The following is a 27,415-nucleotide window of genomic DNA, read 5'->3' on the forward strand; positions in this document are numbered from 1 at the left end:
TTCGTCTTTCCCAGCTGAGCGTTGTCTCCATTCATATGTTAACAGAGTTGTTACCCTACTCTAGTAGTATAGGAGCAACCGATAAATGATGAAGAATAACTAATTGTAGTGTGAAAAAGGTGCAACATAGAACATAAAACTTCATAATGCTTTGCTGGGCTGTCGAAGTAGAAACCATCTAAATATTATTACGTATCAGCTAATTCGTGTATGTGTTTGACCAAAGGTTACAATGTGCTGTAAGGATTCAACCTAACTACTGTTATCAATATCAATAACTTCTGTAGGGAATCCCGAGTGCACTGCCTGGATGGAGGAGTTCCTGAGCAGAATGTTTTTATTATGGGCGTAGTTAATAAAGTGCAGGAACACAGTGTGCTTCAAACAGTAGATTGCCAGCAGTGGGATTATCATGGAGCTGAGAAGTGCCTGTCTGGTTCTGTGCCTTTTTTGCTTTGCCCAAATCACCTATCAGCAGAAAAAACAAAGGCAAACTAGTAAAGGTAAGAAGATTTTGGCAAAAGACATATTTGTCTTAGAACTCCTTCATGGAGAATGGGGGTCATTCTGTTTTACCAATGGATGTATTTACAATGTTAATTTATCTGATAATTTACATTAAACCTAGATTGTTTTCTTGCTAACGTTTTTGTCCCATTGTCACTGTTAGGGTACGTTCACACAGGACTTTTTTGCTGCTTTTTTTTGCTGCTTTTTTTATGCTAATTTTCAGCTGCTTTTTACAGTACCAGTAAAGCCTATGAGATTTCAGAAATCTCATGCACACACTTTGGTTTTTTGTTTGATCAGTTTTTTCTGCTTTGCTGCTTTTTTTGGACATAGGGCATGTCACTTCTTTCAGCGTTTTTGCTGCGTTTTTGCAGCGTTTTTTCACCCATTGACTTGAATGGGTGATGAAAAAAAAACGCTGAAAAAACGCATGTAGCAACATTTTCCTGTTTTTTTGTGCAGAAAATCATGGCCAGCAGGAAGGGATCTCACAGCCAAGAGCTTAGGGGTGTGGTTAGTGAGGTGTGAAGAGCCATTGTGAGCCATTGTGAGGTGTGAAGAGCCATTGTGAAGTGTCCTGTTTGTGATCTATTGTGAGGGAGTTCCTGGTAGTGAGGTGTGAAGAGCCATTGTGAGGTGTCCTGATTGTGATCTATTGTGAGGGAGTTCCTGGTAGTGAGGTGTGAAGAGCCATTGTGAGCCATTGTGAGGTGTGAAGAGCCATTGTGAGGTGTCCTGATTGTGATCTATTGTGAGGGAGTTCCTGGTAGTAAGGTGTGAAGAGCCATTGTGAGGTGTCCTAGCAGCTGAAAATTGGCATAAAAAAAGCAGCAAAAATCTGCAGCAAAAATCTGCAGCAAAAAAGTCCTGTGTGAACGTACCCAAAAAACGCACCAAAAACGCACCAAAAAAACGCACCTAAATTAGCATAAAAAAAGCAGCAAAAAAAGCAGCAAAAAAGTCCTGTGTGAACGTACCCTTAAAGGGCTGATTTATTTTTGTTGACAGTTTAATATTTAAAATAACCATGTACTAAAAAAAAAATCACAGGCATTATTTTAAAGACCAATTTTAAGGACATTTTCACGGATTGCATATGAATTTACAGGCAATTGCCAGCCCTGAGTAGAGATTGAATTTAAATGAGAAAAACAAGAATTCTGTTTCTATGTTATTCCATTCTATGATGTGGTTATATAACAGTGGTGGACAGACTCCAGTTCTCCAGTCACCTTCGTTATGCAAGTGCCACAATGCTGCTTGGGATGGTGTAGATATCAAATGTAGAAGTAATCACCAAGACTAATTTGTAATAGGCTGGTACACTAAATATTGGGGTACATCTCTGAATAAATTCAGGGTTTTCATTTAGTGCCATTGCCACAGTTGTATAAAGTTCAACCTCTAGCCATGCAGTCAATCTTTGCTAACATTTGTGAAAGAAACAGTTGGTCTAAAGAGTTGACTGATTTCCAGCAAACTACTGCCACAATTGCAACAAGTAAGTTTGGGTACTATTGAAAAGTTAAAGGGTTTAGGAACCACAACAACTCAGCCACAAAGTGGAGAGAAAGTTACAGAGTGAGGTTGACAATTGCTTGGGCATGTAATGCATAAAAGTCATCAAAGCTCTGATAACTCAATAACTGTAGAGCCTCAAACCTCCTCGGGCATTAACGGTAATTAAGGCTGTGCCGAGTGCTTTTTGGTATGGGTTGTCATAGCCGAGCAGCTGTATAAAAGCCTTACATCACCAAGCACAATACAGTGCCTTGCGAAAGTATTCGGCCCCCTGGAACTTTTCAACCTTTTCCCACATATCATGCTTCAAACATAAAGATACCAAATGTAAATTTTTGGTGAAGAATCAACAACAAGTGGAGCATAATTGTGAAGTTGAACGAAATGTATAGGTTATTTTAAATTTTTGTGGAAATTCCAAAACTGAAAAGTGGATTGTGCAATATTATTCGGCCCCTTTAACTTAATACTTTGTTGCGCCACCTTTTGCTGTGATTACAGCTGCAAGTCGCTTGGGGTATGTCTCTATCAGTTTTGTACATCGAGAGACTAAAATTCTTGCCCATTCTTAATTGGCAAACAGCTCGAGCTCAGTGAGGTTTGATGGAGATCGTTTGTGAACAGCAGTTTTCAGCTCTTTCCACAGATTCTCGATTGGATTGAGGTCTGGACTTGGATACGTTTATTTGTGAACCATTCCATTGTAGATTTTGCTTTATGTTTGGGATCATTGTCTTGTTGGAGCACGAATATCCGTCCCAGTCTCAGGTCTTTTGCAGACTCAAACAGGTTTTCTTCAAGAATGGTCCTGTATTTGGCTCCATCCATTTTCCCATCAATTTTAACCATCTTCCCTGTCCCTGCTGAAGAAAAGCGCAGGCCCAAACCGTGATGCTGCCACCACCATGTTTGACAGTGGGGATGGTGTGTTCAGGGTGATGAGCTGTGTTGCCTGTACGCCAAACATATCGTTAGGCATTGTTGCCAAATAGTTCGATTTTGGTTTCATCTGACCAGAGCAACTTCTTCCACATGTTTGGTGTGTCTCCCAGGTGGCTTGTTGCAAACTTTAAACAACACTTTTTATGGATATCTTTGAGAAATGGCTTTCTTCTTGCCACTCTTCCATAAAGGCCAGATTTGTGCAGTGTACGACTGATTGTTGTCCTATGGACAGACTGTCCCACCTCAGCTGTAGATCTCTGCAGTTCATCCAGAATGATCATGGGCCTCTTGGCTGCATCTCTGATCAGTCTTCTCCTTGTTTGAGATGAAAGTTTAGAGGGACAGCCGGGTCTTGGTTGATTTGCAGTGTTATGAGACTCCTTCCATTTCAATATGATCGCTTGCACAGTGCTCCTTGGGATGTTTAAAGTTTTGGAAATCATTTTATATCCAAATCCAGCTTTAAACTTCTCCACAACAGTATCATGGACCTGCCTGTTGTGTCCCTTGGTCTTCATGATGCTCTCTGTGCTTCAAACAGAACCCTGACACTATCACAGAGCAGGTGCATTTATACGGAGACTTGATTACACACAGGTGAATTATATTTATCATCATTAGGCATTTAGGACAACATTGGATCATTCAGAGATCCACAATGAACTTCTGGAGTGAGTTTGCTGCATTAAAAGTAAAGGGGCCGAATAATATTGCACACCCCACTTTTCAGTTTTTGAATTTCCAGAAAAATTTAAAATAACCAGTAAATTTTGTTCAACTTCACAATTGTGTTACACATGTTGTTGATTCTTCACCAAAAATTTACATTTGGTATCTTTATGTTTAAAGCATGATATGTGGGAAAAGGTTAAAAAGTTCCAGGGAGCTGAATACTTTCGCAAGGCACTGTATCTAAAGTTGGGCAGAGTGGGGTAAAGCAAGTCACTAAAGACTCTGAAGTAGTGTAAACTGTGGAGTGGTGCATCAGACTGCTGCAGCTGGCAGTCTCATGAGTATGGTTTGGGGACTGTCAGGGGAACGTTACTTGCCTGACTGCATTGTGACCAACTCCATATTAATGCCTATGGATTTCAAGAATGGGTTGTCATACAAGCTCCAGTAGAAGTAATGTGTAGATGTCCCAATACTTTTTTCCATATGATGAAGCGAAGTTTGTATAAAATTTACTTTTTAAATAAATGGCGTTTGTATCAGAGTTACCAAACTTCTGTAAATTTCTAAACTTACCGTATATACTTGAGTATAAGCCGACCCGAGTATAAGCCTAGGCACCTAGTTTTGCCACAAAATACTGGGTAAACTTATTAACTCGAGTATAAGCTGGGTATGCATTGTCCCCTCGTCTCTGTCCTGGTATGCATGGCTCCCCCGTCCCTGTCCTTGTATGCATTGCTCCCTCATCGCTGCCTTTGTATGCATGGCTCCCCCCATCCTATCCTTGTATGCATGGCTCCTTATCCCCTGTACTTGTATGCATGGCTCCTTATCCCCTGTCCTTGTATACATGGCCCCCCATTCCATCCTTGTATGCATGGCTCCTTATCCCCCGTCCTTGTATGCATGGCTCCCCCATCCCTGTCCTTGTATGCATGGCTCCCCCATCCCTGTCCTTGTATGCATGGCTCCCCCATCCCATCATTGTAGGCATGGCTCCTTATCCCCTGTCCTTGTATGCATGGCTCCCCCCATCCCTGTCCTTGTATCATGCATACATGGCTCCCCATCCCATCCTTGTATGCATGGCTCCTTATCCCCTGTCCTTGTATGCATGGCTCCCCCATCCCTGTCCTTGTATGCATGGCTCCTTATCCCCTGTCCTTGTCTGCATGGCTCCTTATCCCCTGTCCTTTTATGCATGACTCCTTGCATGCATGGTTCCTATTAAAGCAAACAAACATCCTACTCACCTTGATGCGCACCCTCACTGCATCTCGTTTCGGCGCCAGCAGCTCCGGCCGAGCGATCACATGGCCCCGCTCATTAAAGGGAACCTGTCACCACGTTTTTGGAAGATGGGATAAAAATAGCGTTAAATAGGGGCAGAGGTGGGCGTTACATTAGTGTGTGTGTTATGCGTTTATTACCCACCTAAGTTGCCGAAATAACTTTGCAAAGTCTCCGTTTTCGCCTGTCAATCAGGCTGGTCAGGTCGCATGGGCGTTGTCTTCCCCCAGATTTGGCGTAGTTTTCCGTTGGTGGCGTAGTGGTGTGCGCATGCCCAAAGTCCGGAATCCTCTGCCAGGGGATTTAAAATAGCGCGGTGTTCGTTATTGCATTGGTGATCGGTGGGCGCGGCCATCTTCCTTTGGCCGCGCGTGCGCAGAAGCGGCGCTCTGCTGGCCGCGGCTTCAGGAAAATGGCCGCCGCGATATCCATCTGCGCACGCGCGGCATCCCGCGGCCATTTTCCTGAAGCCGCGGCCAGCAGAGCGCCGCTTCTGCGCACGCGCGGCCAAAGGAAGATGGCCGCGCCCACCGATCACCAATGCAATAACGAACACCGCGCTATTTTAAATCCCCTGGAAGAGGATTCCGGACTTTGGGCATGCGCACACCACTACGCCACCAACGGAAAACTACGCCAAATCTGGGTGAAGACACCACGCCCATGTGACCTGACCAGCCTGATTGACAGGCGAAAACGGAGACTTTGCAAAGTTATTTCGGCAACTTAGGTGGGTAATAAACGCATAACACACACACTAATGTAACGCCCACCTCTGCCCCTATTTAACGCTATTTTTATCCCATCTTCCAAAAACGTGGTGACAGGTTCCCTTTAAGGTAATGAACATTCACTCCACGCCTATGGGAGTGGAGAGGTGTGCATATTCATTACCTTAATGAGCGGGGCCACGTGATCGCTCGGCCAGAAATGCTGCTGGCGCCGTAACAAACGAGATGCAGCGAGGGCGCACAGGAAGGTGAGTAGAATGTGTGCTGGAAATGTGCTGAAAAACTCAGCTTATACATGAGTATATACGGTATATCCATTCATCAACACTGGATTAAAAGTCTGTGTTTGTGGTTTTCTTTGAAGCCATGTTTATTCTGACTCTTTTTGTCATTTTACAGTTCACAGTAAATGTTGCAATATTATATGTTGTAGACATCTATTACACATGATTTTATGGTTTTCCAAAATGTGTAATATTAGTGGTTTGTAATTTTTTTTTTTATTTAGAAAAAATATATCAATTCAGGTTGACAAAACAGATTGTGCATAATTATATGATGACCCTATATGATGACTATAAGTGACACACCGACATCTGGCAGTAGTGTCAGTTTGCCTCCTAACATCATGAGGATTTAGTACTTGAGCTTTGCAGTGATTTTCTAATGAGTGCAGCAACATAAGGTTTATGATCTCTCTAAAAACATTACATAGTCAAGATGTTATGATGAACTTAAGGCCAATGCCTCATGTTCCTTGATAATTGGATGTGCAATATAACATATCACTGCAAATGACCCTTTCACCAGTGATGTGGCCTTATGTTTTAGAGAATCAAAGCCTCTGCTTTTAATGCAGTCCATGCCAAGGATCATAAACTATTTTGACATTCAGGAGCATAAAAAGAACAGAGGGATTGTGATCGCTGGGGAATGTAAGGAGACCAGAGGCTCTTCCAAATCATGTGGATGATGTAACTTGACAGCTTCTACTTTTTTTAAATGTTAACACGTGTAAGAGGAAACTTTTTTTGACAATTTCTAATAGTTAAGAATTAAAGATTCTCCACCTGCACTTGATGTAAGATCCAGATTGCTGCTGCTCTGTGCCTCTAATCATGTATCAGCTCAGGTTTATTACTGGAGTGATTTCTCCTGCTAAATCTCATGAAAAATCTTGTGCTTTCCTCCCTTTCGATAGCCTGTAGCAATACCTAAGACTGTAGATGCTTTCCCTTATCTCCACATTCTGATCTGACATGAACAACCCCCTCCATGCTTTTATCTGAGAGAAGAAGAAAAAAAGCAGAGAGCTGGCAAATTTATTTCAGATTTTGTATGTTTAGAAAATTGACCCACAAATCGACAACCCAAAAGATATCTGGCTTTAAAGGGAATCTGTCACCCCCTTTTTCGCCTATACGCGAAGGCCACCGCCATCAGCGGCTTATCTATAGCATTCTGGAATGCCGTAGATAAGCCCCCGATGTAACCTGAAAATAAGTTAGCTTATACTCACCCAGAGGCGGTCCGGCATGGTCTGATCCTATGGGTGTCGCGGTCCGGGTCCAGCGCCTCCCATCTTCATACGATGACGTCCTCTTCTTTGCTTCCCGTCGCGGCTCCTGTGCAGGTGTACTTTGTCTGCCCTTTTGAGGGCAGAGCAAAGTACTGCAGTGCGCAGGCGCTAGGCCTCTCTGACCTTTCCTGGCGCCTGCGCACTGCAGCACTTTGCTTTGCCCTCAACAGGGCAGACAACGTACGCCTGCGCAGGAGCTGCAACAGGAAGCAAAGAAGAGGACGTCATCATATGAAGCTAAACCTCTAAATAGCAGTACATGCAAGACGACCCAGGAATCTCACAGAACTGGAAGAATTTTCCAAGAAAAAATGGCTGAAAATCCCTCAAACAAGAATGGAAAGACTCTTGGCTGGCTACAAGCTGTGATACTTTGAAAAGGGGGTGATACTAGGAACTAACAATGCAGGGTGCCCAAACTTTTGAATTGGTTGGCTCATTTTCCTTTTTTCTAATTTTTAAAATGTAACAGAAAGTACGGTATATATGTGTGTTTTTTTTGCCTAAAATACAAAGTAAATGTGTCATCTTTAACTTTAGCCCTTGTAGAGATTATTTAATCTTCAACTTGCTTAACTGTTCACAATAACAGTAATTTTGACCAGGGGTGCCCAAACGTTTATATGCCACTGTACATTCTCCCTGCTACATTCTTTTGTATGAGACAGTTACTGGTATAAGTTAGTGTAATGTATAGACACAGATGAGGACGCAGTTAGCCACTTTAGATCTTTACATTATTACTTATGAGCTTCAGACTGTGCCATTTGAGAAACTAAAGCCTGATTCACATACATGAGTACATATATGCTTATGAGGCTTTCAAGTAAGGAGACCTGTTGCCAGTCCATACTCAGACTACAAAACATGGATGTACGAATCCAAGCCTAAGGATATCCCTACATAAAGCGTTTGTACTTGATTTTTAAGCCGCTTAAAATTCCACATCAAAGACCTCTTCAAATACTCTTAGACTACTTTTTGATGTGTCAAGTCGGCGCCGTTATTCTGATTCAAATTATACCTGAGTTGATGAAATCCATCTTGTGGTTGTTGTTTAATAATTTTTTTTGTAGTTTTCAGTTAATGATATGCTTGTACTTCAGGGCAACCTGTGGGTGGGTGGTCTTCATGAGGTGCTCTGATTAGGCATTCACCAGCATGGCTTCTGACAGGTGACTGATACCTCACTGACCTGCCCCCTAGTTTACATAATGAATATTATATATAAAGTTCTGCAGAATTTTTGCTTCCTTGGCCTTTTTTTTCAGAGAATATAATAATAATAATTTTATTTATATAGCGCCAACATATTCCGCAGCGCTTTACAAATTATAGAGGGGACTTGTACAGACAATAGACGTTACAGCATAACAGAAATCACAGTTCAAAATAGATACAAAGAGGAGTGAGGGCCCTGCTCGCAAGCTTACAAACTGTGAGGAAAAGGGGGAGACAGGAGAGGTGGATTGTAACAATTGCTTTAGTTATTCGGACCAGCCATAGTGTAAGGCTTGGGTGTTCATGTAACGGCGAATTCTAGAAATGTTTTTGAGATGCAGATAAGAAGAGCGTGCCAGTAATCGGATGTGGGGGGGTGAATGAAAGCTTGGAATCAAGTATGACCCCAAGGCAGCGGGCATGTTGCTTTGGAGTAATGGTGGAACCGCACACGGAGATGGCAATGTCAGGCAAAGGTAGGTTAGTAGAGGGAGAGAACACGAGGAGTTCAGTTTTTGACAGGTTCAGTTTCAGATAGAGGGAGGACATGATGTTAGAGACAGCGGTAAGACAATCACTGGTGTTTTCTAAAAAGGCTGGCGTGATATCAGGAGAAGAAGTGTATAATTGGGTGTCATCAGCATAGAGATGGTACTGGAATCCAAATCTACTGATTGTTTGTCCAATGGGGCAGTATACAAAGAGAAGAGGAGAGGGCCTAGGACTGATCCTTGAGGAACCCCATCAGTAAGGGGAAGGTGAGAGGAGGAGGAACCAGCAAAAGATACAGTGAAGGAGCGGTCAGAGAGATAGGAGGAGAACCAGGAGAGAACGGTGTCCTTGAGGCCGATGGAGCGGAGCATAGTGAGGAGGAGCTGATGATCCACAGTGTCGAATGCTGCGGAGAGATCCAAGAGGATTAGCATGGAGTAGTGACCATTTAATTTAGCTGTTAGTAGGTCATTAGAGACTTTAGTGAGGGCAGTTTCAGTAGAGTGTAAAGAGCGGAAACCAGATTGAAGAGGGTCGAGAAAAGAGTTATCTGAGAGATAGCAGGTAAGACGGGAGTTGACCAGGCGTTCAAAGAGTTTAGAGATGAAGGGAAGATTAGAGACAGGTCTATAATTAGCGGCACAGTTTTGATCGAGGGATGGTTTTTTAAGTAATGGATGTATGATGGCATGCTTAAATGAGGAGGGAAAGATACCAGAAGAGAAAGGTTGAATATTTTTGTTAGGTGAGAGGTGACAGCTGGGGAAAGGGACTGGATGAGATGTGATGGAATGGGGTCACTGGTGCAAGTGGTTGGGCGAGAAGATGCAAGGAGCCTGATTACTTCTTCTGTAACTGGTTCAAAGTCAGAGAGTGAATTAGATGCAGTGGGGGAGGGAGGACAGTGCATGGTATGAAGGGATTGGGAGATAATTTCCTGTCGAATGTGGTCAATTTTTTCTCTGAAGTAATTGGCCAGATCGTCAGCGTGGAGATCCGTGGTTGGGGCCTGCTCTCTTGAGTTGAGTAGGGACTGGAAAGTGTCAAAGAGACGTTTAGGGTTATTGGACAGCGAGGTGATGAGGGTGTTGAAATAGGTTTGTTTGGAGAGGTGTAGGGCACAGTTGTATGTTTTAAGCATGAACTTATAATGGATGAAATCTTTGGGTAGATTAGATTTTCTCCACAGACGTTCGGCGCACCTTGAGCACTGCTGTAGGAAACGTGTTTGCAGTGTGTGCCATGGTTGTCGCCATCTGTGCTGAGTTGTTCTATGCATAGGAGGTGCAGCTTCATCCAGGGCACTTTGCAGGGTTTCATTGTAATGCCTCAGAGCAGAATCAGGACATGAGATGGAGGAGATTGGGGCCAATGAGGACTGCAAGTTCTTCATAAAAATTTCTGGGTGTTAATGGCCTGTATGTTTCTATAAGTGTGGAAAGTGGGGGTGACCTGAGCGGGATGGCAGTTCTTGATAGAGAATGAAAGAAGGTTGTGGTCAGAGAGCGGGAGAGGGCTGTTTGTGAAATCATCCACTGAGTAAAGTCGGGAGAAGACCAAGTTGAGGGAGTTTCCGTCTTCATGCATTGGAGAGTTAGTATGCTGCGAGAGGCCGAAAGAGGAGGTTAGAGATAAAAGGTGAGAAGCAGATGGGGAGAGGGGAGAAGCAATGGGGATGTTGAAATCACCCATGATGAGGGTGGGGGTGTCACAGGAGAGAAAGCGTGGAAGCTAGGTGGCAAAGTGATCCAGGAACTGATGAGAGGGGCTGGGAGGACGATACACCACTGCCACTCGCATGGAGAAGGGGATGTAGAGTCTGACTGCGTGGACCTCAAAAGAAGGGAAGACAAGTGAGGATACTTGGGGGATAACTTGAAAGGTACATTTACCAGAGTTTATTACACACTGAGCAAGAATTCCAAAGGGCACAATTGAAAGAGACAGAAGGCATGCAGGGAATATTAATAAGGTTAGAGGGGTTTCTGAGTGCAGCAGTTGTGAGGTTAGACTTGCTATAACATGGGGGGCCGGGGTTGGGAGAGATGTCTCCAGCAACTAGGAGAAGGAGGATAGAAAGAGTGAGCAGATGGTTAAGTGATTTGTGAGAGCGACTCTTGTGTTGGATGGTGGGGCTGAATGGATCTGCGCTGTTAACCCCTTTCTGACCTCAGACGGTATAGTACGTCCGAGCTCAGAACCCTCGCTTTGATGCAGGGCTCCGGCGGTGAGCCCGCATCAAAGCCGGGACATGTCAGCTGTTTTGAACAGCTGGCATATGCCCGCAATAGCGGCGGGTGAAATTGCGATTCACCCACCGCTATTAACTAGTTAAATGCCGCTGTCAAACGCAGACAGCGGCATTTAACCGGCGCTTCCGGCCGGGTGGCCGGAAATGAGCGCATCGCCGACCCCCATCACATGATGGGGCTCAGCGATGCTTCTGCAGAGTAACCATAGAGGTCCTTGAGACCTCTATGGTTACTGATCGCCGGTAGCTGTGAGCGCCACTCTGTGGTCGGCGCTCATAGCACACCTGCATTTCTGCTGCATAGCAGCAATCTGATGATCGCTGCTATGTAGCAGAGGCGATCGAGTTGTGCCACCTTCTAGCCTCCCATGGAGGCTATTGAAGCATGGCAAAATTAAAAAAAAGTGAAAAAAAATATAAAAGTTTAAATCACCCCCCCTTTCGCCCCAATCAAAATAAATCAATAAAAAAAAATCAAACCTACACATATTTGGTATCGCCGCATTCAGAATCGCCCGATCTATCAATAAAAAAAAGCATTAACCTGATCACTAAATGGCGTAGCAAGAAATTACGCCAGAATTAGTTTTTTTTGGTCGCTGCAACATTGCATTAAAATGCAATAACAGGCGATCAAAAGAACGTATCTGCACCGAAATGGAATCATTAAAAATGCCAGCTCAGCACGCAAAAAATAAGCCATCAAGCGATCCCAGATCATGAAAAATGGAGACGCTACGAGTATCGGAAAATGGCGCAATTTTTTTTTTTTAGCAAAGTTTGGAATTTTTTTTTCACCACTTAGATAAAAAAATAACCTAGTCATGTTAGGTGTCTATGAACTCATACTGACCTGGAGAATCATAATGGCAGGTCATTTTTAGCATTTAGTGAACCTAGCAAAAAAGCCAAACAAAAAACAAGTGGGGGACTGCACTTTTTTTTGCAATTTCACAGCGCTTGGAATTTTTTTCCCATTTTCTAGTACACGACATGGTAAAACCAATGATGTCGTTCAAAAGTACAACTCGTCCCGCAAAAAATAAGCCCTCACATGGCCAAATTAACGGAAAAATAAAAAAGTTATGGCTCTGGGAAGGAGGGGAGCGAAAAACGAACACGGAAAAATGGAAAAGCCCAAGGTCATGAAGGGGTTAAGCAATGTGAACAGTATGAGTGCTATACATAGGAGAGGCAAGGACAGAGGGGCCGATATGGATGGAGTGTAAAGAGTTAATGCAAGGGCCGTGAATGCGAATGACTGCAGCAGCCAGGATATAGATTATACAAATACATATGGTAAGTATTTGTTTTGTGCCAAATGAACTGGGATTAGTTTTAGATTGTCTTACCTGTCTCCTGCCCTGTCTAACTGCCATGTTATAACTTCAAGTACTTAGAAAACTGTACTTCGAATAACTGTGCACGAATGCACCCCTGCATGAATGCGTCCCCAAAGTATATCTACATTTATAGAAGGCTAGCTCTTAGATCTCCCTTTTGTTTTTGTTTTTTTTTTTGGTCTCCCCCTCTCGTTAGCAATCAATATAACTCAGTTGAGACAGCAGGACACAGTAAATGTAGTGAACAGATAAACAAATGTCCAGGTCTACATGGATCATAAACCGCTTTGAAAACAGTTATGTGATCTCTCTGCATAAGGACAAGCAGAATTGAGTTAAATATCTTTAACAAAAACAAATGCATACTAATATGGCTAACAAATATAGATATATGCAGGATTCAATGCCGGAGATAGAATGACTTAGATACCATTCAGGCTGCTTGCTCACAATGAATGGAGGAAAATGGAGGAAAAGACATGCAAGGTAATGCAGTTCTGAGCTTGAGTGATATGCTACTATTCAGGCTGCTTGCTCACAATGAATGGAGGAAAAGAATATGAATGACAACACCAAAACTTTTTCTTCACTCATGGTTAGTGGTTGGGTGAAGCCATGTATTGTCAAACTACTGTGTTTTATCTTTCTAAATCATAATGACAACCAAAACATCCAAATGACCCTGATCAAAAGTTCACATACCTCATTTCTTAATACCATGTATTGCCCCCTCTAACAGCAATGACAGCTTGTAGTCTTTTGTGGTAGTTGTGGATGAGGTTCTTTATTTTCTCAGATGGTAAAGTTGTCCACTCTTCTTGGCAAAAAAGCCTTCAGTTCCTGTAAATTACTGAACTGTCTAGCATGAACTGCGTGCTTGAGATCTCCCCAGAGTGGCTCAATGATATTGAGGTCAGGAGACTGAGATGGCCACCTTCACTTTGTTCTGCAGTAGCCAATGACAGGTCGACTTTGCCATGTGTTTTGGATCGTGGTCATGTTGGAACATCCAAGTATGTCCCATCCGCTGCTTCTGGGCTGAAGATTGCAAATTTGCCTCCAGTATTTTCTGATAACATGCTGCATTCATCTTTCCTTCAACTTTGACCAAGTTTCCTGTGCCTTTGTAGATCACACATTACCAAAACATCAGCGCTCCACCTCCATGCTTTACAGTAGGAATGGTGTTCCTTTCATTATAGGCCTTGTTGACCTCTCTTCAAATGTAACGTTTATGGTTGTGGCCAAAAAGTTAAATTTTGATCTCATCACTCCAAATTACCTTGTTCCAGAAGTTTTGAGGCTTGTCTCTGTGCTGTTTTGTGTATTGTAGGTGAGATACTTTGTGGCATTTGCGCTGTAATGGCTTTCTTCTGGCAACTAGACTATGCAGCCAATTTTTCTTCAAGTGCCTCCTTATTGTGCATCTTGAAACGGCCACAACACTAATTTTCAGAGAGTCCAGTATTTCAGCTAATGTTATTTGTGGGTTTTTCTTTGCATCCCAAACTATTTTCTTGGCAGTTGTGGATGAAATTTTTGTTTGTCTACCTGACTGTGGATTTGTTTTTACAGAGCCCCTGATTTTCCATTTGTTAATCACAGTTTGAACACTGCTGACTGGCATTATCAATTCCTTGGATATCTTTTTGTATCCCTTTCCTGTTTTATACAGTTCAACTACCTTTTCCCATAGATCCATTGACAATTCTTTTGCTTTCCCCATGACTCACAATCCAAAAATGGTAGTGGCTGAATGAAAGATGCAAGAGTCTGTCTGGATCCCAGAAACTCACTCAGCTTTTATGCACACACACTGATTACAAGCAAACAGGTCACAGGTGAGGATGTTACCTTTAGTAGCTATTCCAACCCATTTGTGTCAACGTCTGTGCATGTTATCAGGCCAAAATCACCAGGGTATGTGAACTTTTGATCAGGGTCATTTAGATGTTTTGGGTTGTCATTATGATTTAAAAAGAGAAAACACAGTAGTTTGACAATAAATGGCTTCACCCAACCACTAACCATGAGTGGAGAAAAAGTTTTGGTGCTATCATTCATATTCTCTGAAAAAAAGGCCAAAAAAGCAAAAATTCTGCCGGGGTATATAAACTTTTGAGCACAACTGTATATACTGCATCCTGATCCCATGTGTAATGTGCAGTTAATTATTTTTTTATGGTTTACATTAATTCATTAAAAAAAAATCAACATAAAAATGGAGCCAGCCGCCCTTGCTCCGTAGCAACTATCGGTGATCCAATAGCTGCTACTAAACAGGCGCCGGCGGCACCATTTTGCTAGAGACAAAAAAAAATTTCCTCGTCCAAGATGGCGCTGCCTGCGCAGTGGCAGTTATCAGCGGTCTGATAGCTGCTACTGCACAGGTACCGGCGGCACCATCTTGCTAGGGAAAAAAATAATAATTTCCTCCTCCAAGATGGTGTCGCCTGCGCAGTAGCAGCTATTAGTGATCCGATAGCTGCTACTGCGCAGGCAGTGCCATCTTAGGGGACGAAGCACCATGGATAAGGTGTTATCCAAGCATGCTAGTGTGCTGAGTGTCTTTGGCGTGCTCGAAAAATATATTGGAGTCCCAGCAGCTGCATGTCTCGCGGCTGTTAGACAGCCATAACACATGCCGGGATTGCCTGATAGCCCCAAGACATGCAGCTGCCGGGACTCAAACATATTTTTCAAGCACACTGAAGACACTCAGTTAGCACACGAGTATGTTCGGATAACATCTTATCCGAGTACCGGTACGTTCGCTCATCACTATTCTCTATCAATAAGGAGAAGATTCTGTATTTCCATTAAATGCTTGAACTACTTAATACTATATATACTTGAACGTTTAACCCCTTTCTGTCCTGTAATATATTATGCAGTTGCAGAGATGCACTTAATGCTAACAACCACAATTATACATCATAGTTTTGGTGAGGCTACGTTAGATATGAAGGATCCATCTGTATTTTACTTCCGACACTTTGCTCCAATGGGAATAACACCTAACAGGTATTTGCATGTATGTATAAAGTGGGCTCTTAGAGCCAAGTCTACCTGTGTGCCTGCAGCACCCCAATGCGACACAGGCTGGGGATGCCATGCAGTAACATCACCTGGCTTATATGACAATAGACATATGCTTGCCAAGTAATCAGTCAGTTGCATAGAAAGCCACCCCTGACAGTACTCAGAATAAACTGGAAAAAATGTCCCACCCTACTAGTGACTGTATACATTGAAGGAACACTGCTGCTTGCTGCAGACAGTCATTTCTACAATACGAACTAAAGGTGGCATAAGAAAAATTAAAATTTTTATTTGCCTATTCAGCAGATGGAGTCAGCATGAAAATGCATGACGAACTAAAGAAAGAATTGCACGAGCTTGAGCAGGAGGTGAAGCATCTGAAGGAACAAGTTGCACTGCAGACAAGTAAGTGGCTTATTGTGTAACCTATAGACAGACAGTTTACAAAGTAAGTTTATTCTACAATTATTTTTAAATTTATAATTGCGCACTTTAAGCAAGAAATGAGAGTGCAGGACTCAAATTGCATCAAATAGTGGTCAAGAATACAACCTATTCTGATGACCCTGTGCCTTGGCTTTGTTGGCAGTCCTGGTACTGGCATCGCTGGCTTGACGATATAGTTTATCAGAATGAATCTTGTGTGCCAAAACAGTAGTTGTCAACCACATATGGGGTATTGCAGCATTTGGGACAAATTGGGTAATAATTTGTGTGGTTTATTTTCTTCCGCAACCCCTTATGAAACTAATGAAAATATATTTAGGCCCAAAACAATATTTTAGTGGAAAAGTATAAATTTTTTTATTACACTTTTCATTAATTCCTATGTAGCACATGTAGGGTTAACAACATTTCTGACAGCAGCATTTAATACATTGATGGTGAAGTTTTCAAAATGGTATAATTTCTATGGGCTTTCCAATAAAGAAGGCCTTCAAGTTTGCTGGAAAAATTATGCACACATGGAAATTATTCTTTGTTAAAAGGGAACCTTTGACCAGGTTTGGTCGATATAAGTTATGGCCACCCCCTTTCAGGGCTGATATATACCATTCTATAATGCTGTATATCTGCCCCCAACCCGACCTGCAAGAGAAGAAAAATAACTTTTATTATACTCACCTGCGGGGTGATGCGGTCCTATAGGCGTCACTGGTCTTGGTCCGGCGCCTCATTTCTTCTTGCGATGCCACCCTCCTGCTTGCTTTGTGTGGATGACGTGTCTCCTCGGCACCATGCTCCTGTTGAGGGCAGAGCAAAGTACTGTAGTGCTTAGGTGCCGGGAAAGGTCAAAGAGCCCTGGCACCTGCGCACTGTAGTACTTCGCTCTGCTCTCGACAGGGCAGAGAAGTACACCTGCGCAGGAGCGCTGTGCTGAGGAGACTGTGTGGATGATGAAGGGACGCGTCATCCACATGAAGCAAGCAGGAGGATGGGGATCGTAAGAAGATGGGAGGCGCCGGTCCAAGATCAGCGACGTCCATTGAACCAGACCGCCCCGCAGGTGAGTATAATAAAAGTTATTTTAACCTCTCTTGCGGGTCAAGTTGGGGGCAGATATACAGCATTATAGAATGCTGTATATCAGCCCTGAAAGGTGATGGCCGTTTCTCTTATCGGCCAAACCTGGTGACAGGTTCACTTTAACCCAGAGGCGTAGCTAGGGTTTTGGTTCGGGGGGGCGAAGCTTTTGTGTGGGCCCCTAACCAGGTAACCTTGATTACAATTCAGTGACACGCCCTAATAGTGGAGGAGAACCTCAGCAGATGACCGCGCTGTTAAGGCCCCGTCTCACATAGCGAGATCGCTAGCGAGATCGCTGCTGAGTCACAAGTTTTGTGACGCAACAGCGACCTCCATAGCGATCTCGCTATGTGTGACACGTACCAGCGATCAGGCCCCTGCTGTGAGATCGCTGGTCGTGTCGGAATGGCCTGGACCTTTTTTTGGTCGTTGAGGCCCCGCTGACATTGCTGAATCGGTGTGTGTGACACCGATCCAGCGATGTCTTCACTGGTAACCAGGATAAACATCGGGTTACTAAGCGCAGGGCCGCGCTTAGTAACCCGATGTTTACCCTGGTTACCAGCGTAAATGTAAAAAAAAACAAACAGTACATACTCGCCTTCTGATGTCCGTCAGGTCCCTTGCCGTCTGCTTCCTGCTCTCACTGACTCCCGGCCGTACAGTGAGAAGTGAGAGCACAGCAGTGACGTCACCGCTGCGCTCTGCTCTCGCTGTACGGCGGCTCAGTCAGAGCAGGAAGCAGACGGCAAGGGACCTGACGGACACCGAAAGGCGAGTATGTAGTGTTTGTTTTTTTTGGTAACCAGGGTAAACATCGGGTTACTAAGCGCGGCCCTGCGCTTAGTAACCCGATGTTTACCCTGGTTACCCGGGTGCTGCAGGGGGACTTCGGCATCGTTGAAGACAGTTTCAACGATGCCGAAGTCGTTCCCCTGATCGTTGGTCGCTGGGGAGAGCGGTCTGTGTGACAGCTCCCCAGCGACCACACAGCGACTTACCAACGATCACGGCCAGGTCATATCGCTGGTCGTGATCGTTGGTAAATCGCTTAGTGAGACGGGGCCTTTACTGAAGATAATCTCTATTTAACGACCAATATTGATATCACCGCCATACGGTCAGTGGTAGATACCAGTCCTACAGAACATGTAAGAGATCACAGCACAGTTACAGATAATGTCTTACCTCTGACGTCCTTTCTGATAGAATCGTCACTTTTCCAGTCTTTTCCATTTGGCCCAGACCGACATGACAACTTCTTCCAGCCAGGACTCGTCTGCAGAGAATACAACAAAGACACGTTTCACTTCTCAAATTCCAGCCCAATCACATCTATTCCCAACCTGCACAAACTCCTCATCCTGCTGATACCTCAATACTGAGCCGCTGTTGCAGTATGTGTCCCTATTACTGTACCTGATACCCCAATACTGAGCCGCTGCTGCCGTATGTGTCCCTATTACTGCACCTAATACTGAGCCACTGCTGCTGTATGTGTCCCTATTACTGCCCCTGATACCCCAATACTGAGCCGCTGCTGCCGTATGAGTCCCTATTACTGCACCTGATACCCCGATACTGAGCCGCTGCTGTCGTATGTGTCCCTATTACTGCCCCTGATACCCCAATACTAAGCCGCTGCTGCCGTATGTGTCCCTATTACGGCACCTGATACTGAGCCGCTGCTGCCATATGTGTCTCTATTACTGCACCTGATACCCCGATACTGAGCCTCTGCTGCCGTATGTGTCCCTATTACTGCACCTGCTGTGTAAATTCTAAAGCACCCCTCTATAATATAGTAATGCCAGGTGCAAGTGCCCTAGAAAACAGTGCCCATATTTTGCCCCCTAGAAAGTAATTTTGCCATGTGAGCCCCTTTGATAGTCACAGTGCCCACTTTACATTTAATAATGTCCCGAGTCTCCCCCTGTACAGCTCCTCTATACACAGTATGATGCCCCCTCACTGTATAGTACCACCCACACAGTATACTGACCCCTTAGTAGACTCCAAACTGTTTTATGGCTCCAACACTGTATGATGGCCCCTTCACTGTAATCCCCACACTGTATGATGGCCCCATAGATAACCTCCATATAGTATAATGTGCCAGATAGTCCTCAATATAGTACAAGACAGTACCCCTATAGGCAAACCCTGTAGTATTAAGCAGCACCCCCCATAGGCAGATCTTTTAGTGTATACGGCAGCCCCCCCATAGGCAGATCCTGTAGTGTATAAGGCAGCCCCCATAAAAAAACACAATACATAAATACTCACCTCTTCTCCTTGTTCCAGCGGTGCTCCCTGCTCTTGTCCTGACAGCGGGCGTCGGGCGGTGACGTCATCGCGCCCACTGTCAAGTGTCGGCGTCTGCGACGTCAGACGCTGACAGGGGAATGATGGGAGAAGGAGCGCAGCGCAGCACTCCTTCCCTCATCAATGCGGTGAGCTGCATCGGCAAGATGCCGATACAGCTCACCATGCGATGATGGGTGGGGAACCCACTGCTGGCACCGGCCCCCCCCCCCCCCCGCCTGCTCAGGGGCCCCATAGCGGCAGAGCAGGGAGATTGATTCTCCCTGCTCTGCCATAGAATGTAACTGTATCGACGCACTGCACGCGCTGATGCACTTACAGTAGCGTAGCTCCGTGTGGGCCCCCTCAGAGCGCAGGGCCCTGGGCGACCGCCCCATATGCCCCCCGGTAGCTATGATAGTGCTTTAACCATTTTCTTTGGAATCACTAGCTGCTGTAACGGATTACAAATTCAAAGTTTGAAAATTGTGAATCTTTCATCAAATTTCTGATAATTTCTTAAGTAAAGGGAAATTTATTGGCCTAAATTTACCAATAACATTAAGTACAATGCGTCACAAAAACCAGTTGTAGGATCACTGGGAGATGGAGAAGCATTCTAAAGTTATTAACACATAAAGTGACAGATGTCACTGCCAAAAAATACTGATAGGGAGTTTAGATTGTGAGCCCCATTGGGGTCAGCGATAATAATGTGTGCAAAATCTGTAAAGCGCTGCGGAATATGTTAGCGCTATATAAATAAAGAGATTATTATTATTAGATGTCAGAATGGAAAAATGAGACTTCATTAAAGGGAATCTGTCAGTAGGATCAACCTTCGTAGGCCATCTACATGGGCATGTAGATCATAGACAGCTGATTAAAGTGATTTGTGATCCAATGTCTTATTTCAGAGAAATCCACTTTCTCTTAATATGTATACAAGCTGTTAAGCTTATTGTAAATGAAAGGTTATACAGTGGGAAAAAAAAATATTTAGTTAGCCACCAATTGTGCAAGTTCTCCCACTGAAAAAGATGAGAGAGAGAGGCCTGTAATTGACATCACAGGTAGACCACAACTCTGAGAGTCAAAATGAGAAAACAAATTCAGAAAATCACCTTGTCTGATTTTACAAGATTTATTTAGCAAATTATGGTGGAAAATAAGTATTTGTTCATTAACAAAAGTTCATCTCAATATTTTGTTATATATCCTTTGTTGGCAATGGCAGAGGTCAAACGTTTTCTGTAAGTCTTCACAAGGTTGGCACACACTGTTGGTGGTATGTTGGCCCATTCCTCCATGCAAATCTCCATGCAGTGATGTTTTGGGCCTGTCGCTTGGCAACACGGACTTTCAACTCCCTCCAATGGTTTTTTATGGGGTTGAGATCTGGAGACTGGCTAGGCCACTCCAGGACCTTCATATGCTTCTTATGAAGCCACTCCTTCGTTGCCTTGGCCCTCGTGTGGTTCTGGGATTTTTGCTCACCATTCTTGTGATCATTTTGACCCCACTGAGTGAGATCTTGCGAGGAGCCCCAGATCGAGGGAAATTATCAGTGGTCTTGTATGTCTTCCATCTTCTTATTATTGCTCCCACAGTTGATTTCATTACACAAAGCTGCTTGCCTATTGCATATTCAGTCTTCCCAGCCTGGTACCAGGGCTATAATTTTGTTTCTGGTGTCCTTCGACAGCTCTTTGGTCTTCACCATAGTGGAGTTTGGAATGTGACTGTTTGAGGTTGTGGACAAATGCCTTTTATACTGATAACAAGTCCAACAGGTGCCATTGCTATAGGTAATGAGATGATGTGCAGTGCTGGTACAGATATATTGATAACGTGCTTATGGTCTGGCAAGGTTCTGAGTCTGTCCTCTTGGAATTCATCCGTGGACTGAACCAGAACAATCATAACATACGCCTAACGCATAGGGTGGCTGTAGGTGACATTGATTTTTTTTAGACATAAAGGTTATTAGATGTGAGAGTGGCATAGTACAGACCGATGTATTTCGGAAAGAGACGTCGGTCAATGCCTTCTTACATTCTACCTCAGCACACACTAGGTCCACTATACGTGCTATTCCAGTAGGCCAATTCTTGAGAATGAAAAGGATCTGTTCCACGGATGAGGTTTTTGAGTGTCAGGCTCGGGATCTTTCAACACGTTTCCGGGATCAGGGATATAGCAGGAGGGACATTAAGAAGGGTTACCTTCGTGCCAGGAGAGCTCCAATAGATCAGCTGATTTGCAGATCCTCTGCCTCTATTCCCAGTAAGAGGGATCAACCACTTAGATTTATCACCACGTTTAACAACAAGTGGGATAAGATTTGTGAGATTTTGCAGAAACACTGGTCGATCTTGAAAACACCCTGAATAAAATTCTACCTGATTGACCACTTCTGATGGCCAGACGTGGTAGAAGTTTGAAAGATCAGCTAGTTAGGAGCCATTATGCGTCAGCTCCTCCTAAGTTGTTTGGATCTGGACGTCAGAGGTGTTTTCCCTGCGGTTCCTGTTAGTCGTGTAGGAATATTGTCCGGGCCACCACTTTTTTCGGCAGAGGATGGAGGTAGGGATTACCGCATCACGAGCTACATTTCATGCAGTACCACCCATGTGATTTTTTTATGCGGTGTGTACATGCAATTTAATTTATGTGGGTCTTACTTCCCGCGAATTCCGTGTCAGGGCCAGGGAACATGTTAGGGATATTATGGCCGTCAGGGATGCCGACGACATCTCGGAGCTTAAAACTATCCCTAAACACTTTAAGTTGTACCATGACTGCAATCCAGACGCCTTGAAAATACGAGGGATTGATCGGGTTCACCTTGGCATTAGGGGTGGGGATGTTAAGCTTACATTAGCACAACTTGAATGCCGCTGGATAGTGTCATTGGGGACCATGACTCCGCATGGCCTCAATGAAAAACTGTCTTTTGTTCCTTTTCTATTGGGGTGTCGAGTATAAGCGACTTTGCTTTTTCCTCTGCTGTTTTTTGCTCCCCCTATTCCCCCCCTATTCCCTTTTTTATTCTTCATTGTTGTTTGTGGTTTTATTTATTAATTTGTGTTCTTTTATTGTAGTCATTCATTGACACTCCCTCTTCCAAATTCTGTGTAAATATGTTCTGCTACTGGATGACTGGCTGACTGAATGGCAAATAAAGAGGATTGATATTGGCACCTTTTCAGCACTGTCTGGAATTGCAGGACTCTTGAATTAATGTTATGGACCAAGTACAGCTCTATGGATATGGATTCCGTATATATATCGCATTTCCAAGTTATGAATTAGTATGCGGACCATAGTTGTTGTGTTTGTTGTTGTCCTCCCTTTCTGTCTCCCCCTTTTTCCTTTAGCATATTATTTATGTACCTGCATGTTTTTTCTGCCATCCACGATCCAGTCCTCTTTACGTCTTCCCTGTTCCAAAATGGCCGCGGTGGTGGTGCGCATGCGTGGTGGGTCCTCTTCCTGTTTGCGCTCCAAAAGGCATCTGTAACAGCGACGAACAGACCACTGACGTCACGGGAGCTTTATTCCCTATCTGTGTGACGCTGAGATGGCCGGAAAGAGCGCGTTACCTGCTGGGAGACCCACCCTCATGCGCCGCATGATCCATTGGCAATTAGGAACAGCTGTAGCGGGCATTTATAAGACCCAACATAGATAGCAATCCACACAGTCCCCGAGGAAGCTCAGTACGCAAAACGCATGTCGGCGCTCGTGGTGGAGATACACTGAACCACACATGGGTAAGCAACACTTATGGCACTCTGCATAGATGTGTCCTTTTTTTATTTGAAATGGGCTAAGTGCAATATGGGAGAGTAGCTATAGGAGAGGTTAGTTAGTCCTTATTTTCATTAAGTAACTCCATATTGGTCCGGACAGGGCTAACTGTGCTCACCGCTGACACCTCCAAGACTTTTTTGTATGCCCTACGTTATCTAACATTATATTCTGTGCTGTTTTTGCTTGCACCTTCATATATATTAATGTGGGTTCTCCTGCTGAATGTGTCCATCCTTTCATCTATCGATCCTCACCATTTATAATCATTTAAATATTGTTGTTTTTGAAATATTGTATCATGTTAATAAAATTTATATTTTTTTTACTAAAACTGATGACGTTATGTCTATTATGGGCCATCATGCTCCAGGTATGCTTATAGGATTATATTAAAGCGGGAGATTGCCCCTCCTCCTCCCCTGTAAGTGCTATGGGCACTTCCTGCAGAAGGCCTTGGTATATATATGAATGTATCCGCAAGGTCGGTCTTTGTCAAAAGGTAATGAGAGGAGGACAGAGGAGCTTCTTAAAGAAGAAGTTACAGGTCTGTGAGAGCCAGCAATCTTGCATGTTTTTAGGTGACCAAATACTTATTTTCCACCATAATTTGCCAAATAAATCTTGCCAAATCAGACAAGATGGTTTTCTGGATTTGTTTTCTTATTTTGACTCTCATAGTTGTGGTCTACATATGATGTCAATTACAGGCCTCTCTCATCTTTTTAAGTGGGAGAATTTGCACAATTGGTGGCTGACAAAATATTTTTTTCCCCACTGTATTACCAGTGTTACACATGTAGATCAGAAGAGCAGACTGTCGGTTATTATATGTCTTAGGCTAGTTTCACACTAGCGTTTACCTGATCTGCGGCAGGCTGCGGACTTCCTCCGTGAAGCCCCGCCCTCGGCCGCACCTCTGCCGCTAGCTCCGCCTACTTCTGCATGCGGCCCGCATGCGACCTCCGTACCTATCTTTAACATTAGGTACGCAGGTCGTGCGGCTGTATGCGGATGCTGCCGCATGCGTCGTTTTGACGATGCGGAAAAAAAAAATGCTACAGGCTGCGTCCTACGCTGGTCGCCGCATCGTCAAAACGACGCATGCGGCAGCATCTACATACAGCCGCACGACCTGCGTACCTAATGTTAAAGATAGGTACGGAGGTCGCATGCGGGCCGCATGCAGAAGTAGGCGGAGCTAGCAGCGGAGGTGCGGCCGAGGGCGGGGCTTCACGGAGGAAGTCCGCAGCCTGCCGCAGATCAGGTAAACGCTAGTGTGAAACTAGCCTTACTTGGTTAACTCCTTCTTTCATTTAACATAAGGTCTGGAGGCAGATTCTCAGGGAGATTAGTGTCCTGCCCATAGATATTTAAGGGGTTGCCCACTACTAGAACAATCTCTTCTTGATCTAAATGTTTGGCCCTGATAAAATGAAAAGCTTATATTCGCCTCCCTTGCCAGCACTGTTCAAGCGGTGTTGGCACTTGCGGTCCCAGGGCTCTTGGTTGTATGACACACGGTGCCTAGTCAGGGCTGGGGTCCCTGTCCCCGCCTTCATATGAACTGAACATGAAGAGGAAGTCAGAGAGCAGCTGCATCCCTGACTTCCTCTTCATGTTCTATTCATCCAAAGGCGGGGATGCTAATTTATATATTAAAGGGTTGTCCACTACTAGGACAACCTCTTCTCAATCTGAATGTTTAGTACTGATTAAAATAAAAACACTTATACTCACCTCATGTGGTGGCAATGTTCTAGCCGTGTCTGCACCCGCGTTCCCTGGGGTTCTCTTACGGTTGTTATGACATGTTAGCCCTAAACCCAATCAGCATTGGAATCACTGTCTGCACTTTTGGACAAATCGAACATCAAGAGGAATTCAGAGAGCAGCCACAGCCCTGGCTTCCTGTTCATGTTCGATTTGCCCGAAGGCAGAGACAGTGACCCCAGTGCTGACTGGGCACTGGGCTCACTTGTCATAACCACATGAGAGCCTTGGGACCACGAGTGCCAAGAAGGGGTTGTCAACGTAGTGGACAATCCTTTTAAGAAAAATGTGGATTTCTCTAGAATAAAACATTGGAACACAGATATCAAGGTATCATTTCATTCGACTCTCTATGACCTGCATGCCCAAATTGATGGCTTAGGAAGGTTGATCCTACTGACAGATTATTTTTAAGGCCAAAAGTGGCTTGATCTTTATGGGGTTAAAATACCGGTAAGCATTTTTCTATCTGATCAACTTACAGGTGCTACTAAAATGCCATTTTTATTATCAGACAGTAAAATTTTCAAAAATGATTATGCAGCCAGTTTGAGATGGTGTTTTAAAGTAAGTATGCTGGTCTCATAAAGCCTAAGAGATCTATTCATTAATGTATGAAGATTGTATTGTGAAATCTGGTAACCGATCAGCTTTAACAAAACACATAAAGATAAATAAAAAAATTTTTGTTCGTTTTTCACATTACATATCATATTATTCTAAGAGGAATTTTTAAATCATTTGATCTATGAATTAATGATTTTCAATGTGAAAATCACAAACAACCCTACCAAAAAAGTATCAGGTACTGAAATATTATTCAAAAATGGCCACACAAAAAAAATAAGACAACAGAAAATGTTGTTTTTTCTGCAAAATAAAAAAGCTGCAAAACAAGAGCTATAAAAAGATGGCTTTTTGAATTTTATTTTATGTAAATTTATTCTAATCTTATTATCTTTCTAGTTTGCCTTAAGGGGTCCAAGGCTTTAAGCAAATGTTTCCTGTCCTTTCCGGAAGCAAAGACTTACCATGAAGCCAGTGACGCCTGCATTTCACAAGGTGGAACTCTGAGTTCTCCGGAGAACGGAGATGAAAACGATGCATTATACGATTATGTCCGTAAGAGCTTAGGTTCTGGTTCAGAGGTGTGGATAGGCATTAATGATATGGCTAATGAAGGATCCTGGGTTGATATGACCGGTAGTCGCATATCCTTTAAACATTGGGAAACAGAAATAACCACTCAGCCTGATGGCGGGAAGCAAGAGAACTGTGCATCTCTCTCTGCTGTTGCTATTGGTAAGTGGTTTGATAAAAACTGCAGAGAGACCCTGCCCTTTGTGTGCCAGTTTGCAATTGTTTAGCTGCCAGCATTCCTATCAAACTAAGCTAGCCACACTTACGAGCTCTAACCAGAATAAATGAAACCTAACGCTTAGTGTAAGTATATTACTGATAGACTAGACCCAGACTTTAACTTGCCGCCACATGTATATTTATTTGCATTATATATAGCTTATTGACAGTGGAAGTTATTAATGTCAGGTGCTGTCAGAAATTCCATTATGTAAAAAAAAAAAAACGAGAAATAAAGTTTTAGTTGTATGTTCATATTATGGTTTCATGTTTTTCTTTGGTGGATTACATAACTACTCAGACTATTGTACATATAATGTTCATGTTTGCTCTTATAATGGGTTTTATTGCCCCTGAAAAAGACTGTCCAAGGCTCCTGATATTGGTTGATCATAAGTACAGGCCTTTAATACCAAAGAGAGCACCCCTACTGATTAGCTGATAACCGTGAGCAGGAACATCCCAACTTTGTACTCTGTAGTAACTTCAATGGAACCTGAGCTGCAATAACTGAGAATGGCCGCTACAAGTGCTGTGGTTTTACAGCTCTGTATTTACTTGCAGATGGCAAAGGACCTTCTAACAGCTGACTAGCGTGGGTCCCAGGTGTCAGCACTGGGTCCAAATGTTAGATAAACCCCTTCACAATGTGTCAAGTACATATTAGACATATTAGTCATTCTTCTGGTGCAGGTGTATGGAGAAGACTTGGGAGTTGAGCCCGCACCATAACCAGAAGATGTCAGCTGTATTATACAGCCAACCAGGGCCGGGACAAGGTATTGTAGCGCCCTAGGCAGATGACTCCCCCACCATCACCCCCTGCTTTCCACACCCACCACTCAGCCTCCAAGCAAAGGAACGGGTCAGAGACTAAGTTAACAGGACCCCTAAGGTACTCCCCTCCTTTTGATGGATCAGGTAAAAAGGTCTGACAACCAGTTCCAATATAACAGTTACCTTTTTCACCCAAAAATACCATCAAATTAAAAAAAAAGTGGTTTACTTTAGGGGTGAGGCTCAATAGGCAGTGCAATTT

The 27,415-nt window shown here is 43.7% G+C and overlaps 1 protein-coding gene across 1 annotated transcript; it reads left to right on the forward strand.

Moving 5' to 3' along the window:
- The first annotated feature begins 349 nt into the window (after positions 1-349).
- Positions 350-26,633, forward strand: CLEC3B (C-type lectin domain family 3 member B). The gene is made up of 3 exons (XM_077269108.1): positions 350-503; positions 15,904-16,005; positions 25,984-26,633. Exons 1-3 carry the CDS (start codon positions 413-415, stop codon positions 26,382-26,384), a joined length of 594 nt encoding a protein of 197 aa, XP_077125223.1. The 5' UTR covers positions 350-412; the 3' UTR covers positions 26,385-26,633.
- Positions 26,634-27,415: the final 782 nt, after the last annotated feature.

Source organism: Ranitomeya variabilis, chromosome 6, assembly GCF_051348905.1.
Source record: "Ranitomeya variabilis isolate aRanVar5 chromosome 6, aRanVar5.hap1, whole genome shotgun sequence".
Lineage (NCBI taxonomy): Eukaryota > Metazoa > Chordata > Amphibia > Anura > Dendrobatidae > Ranitomeya > Ranitomeya variabilis.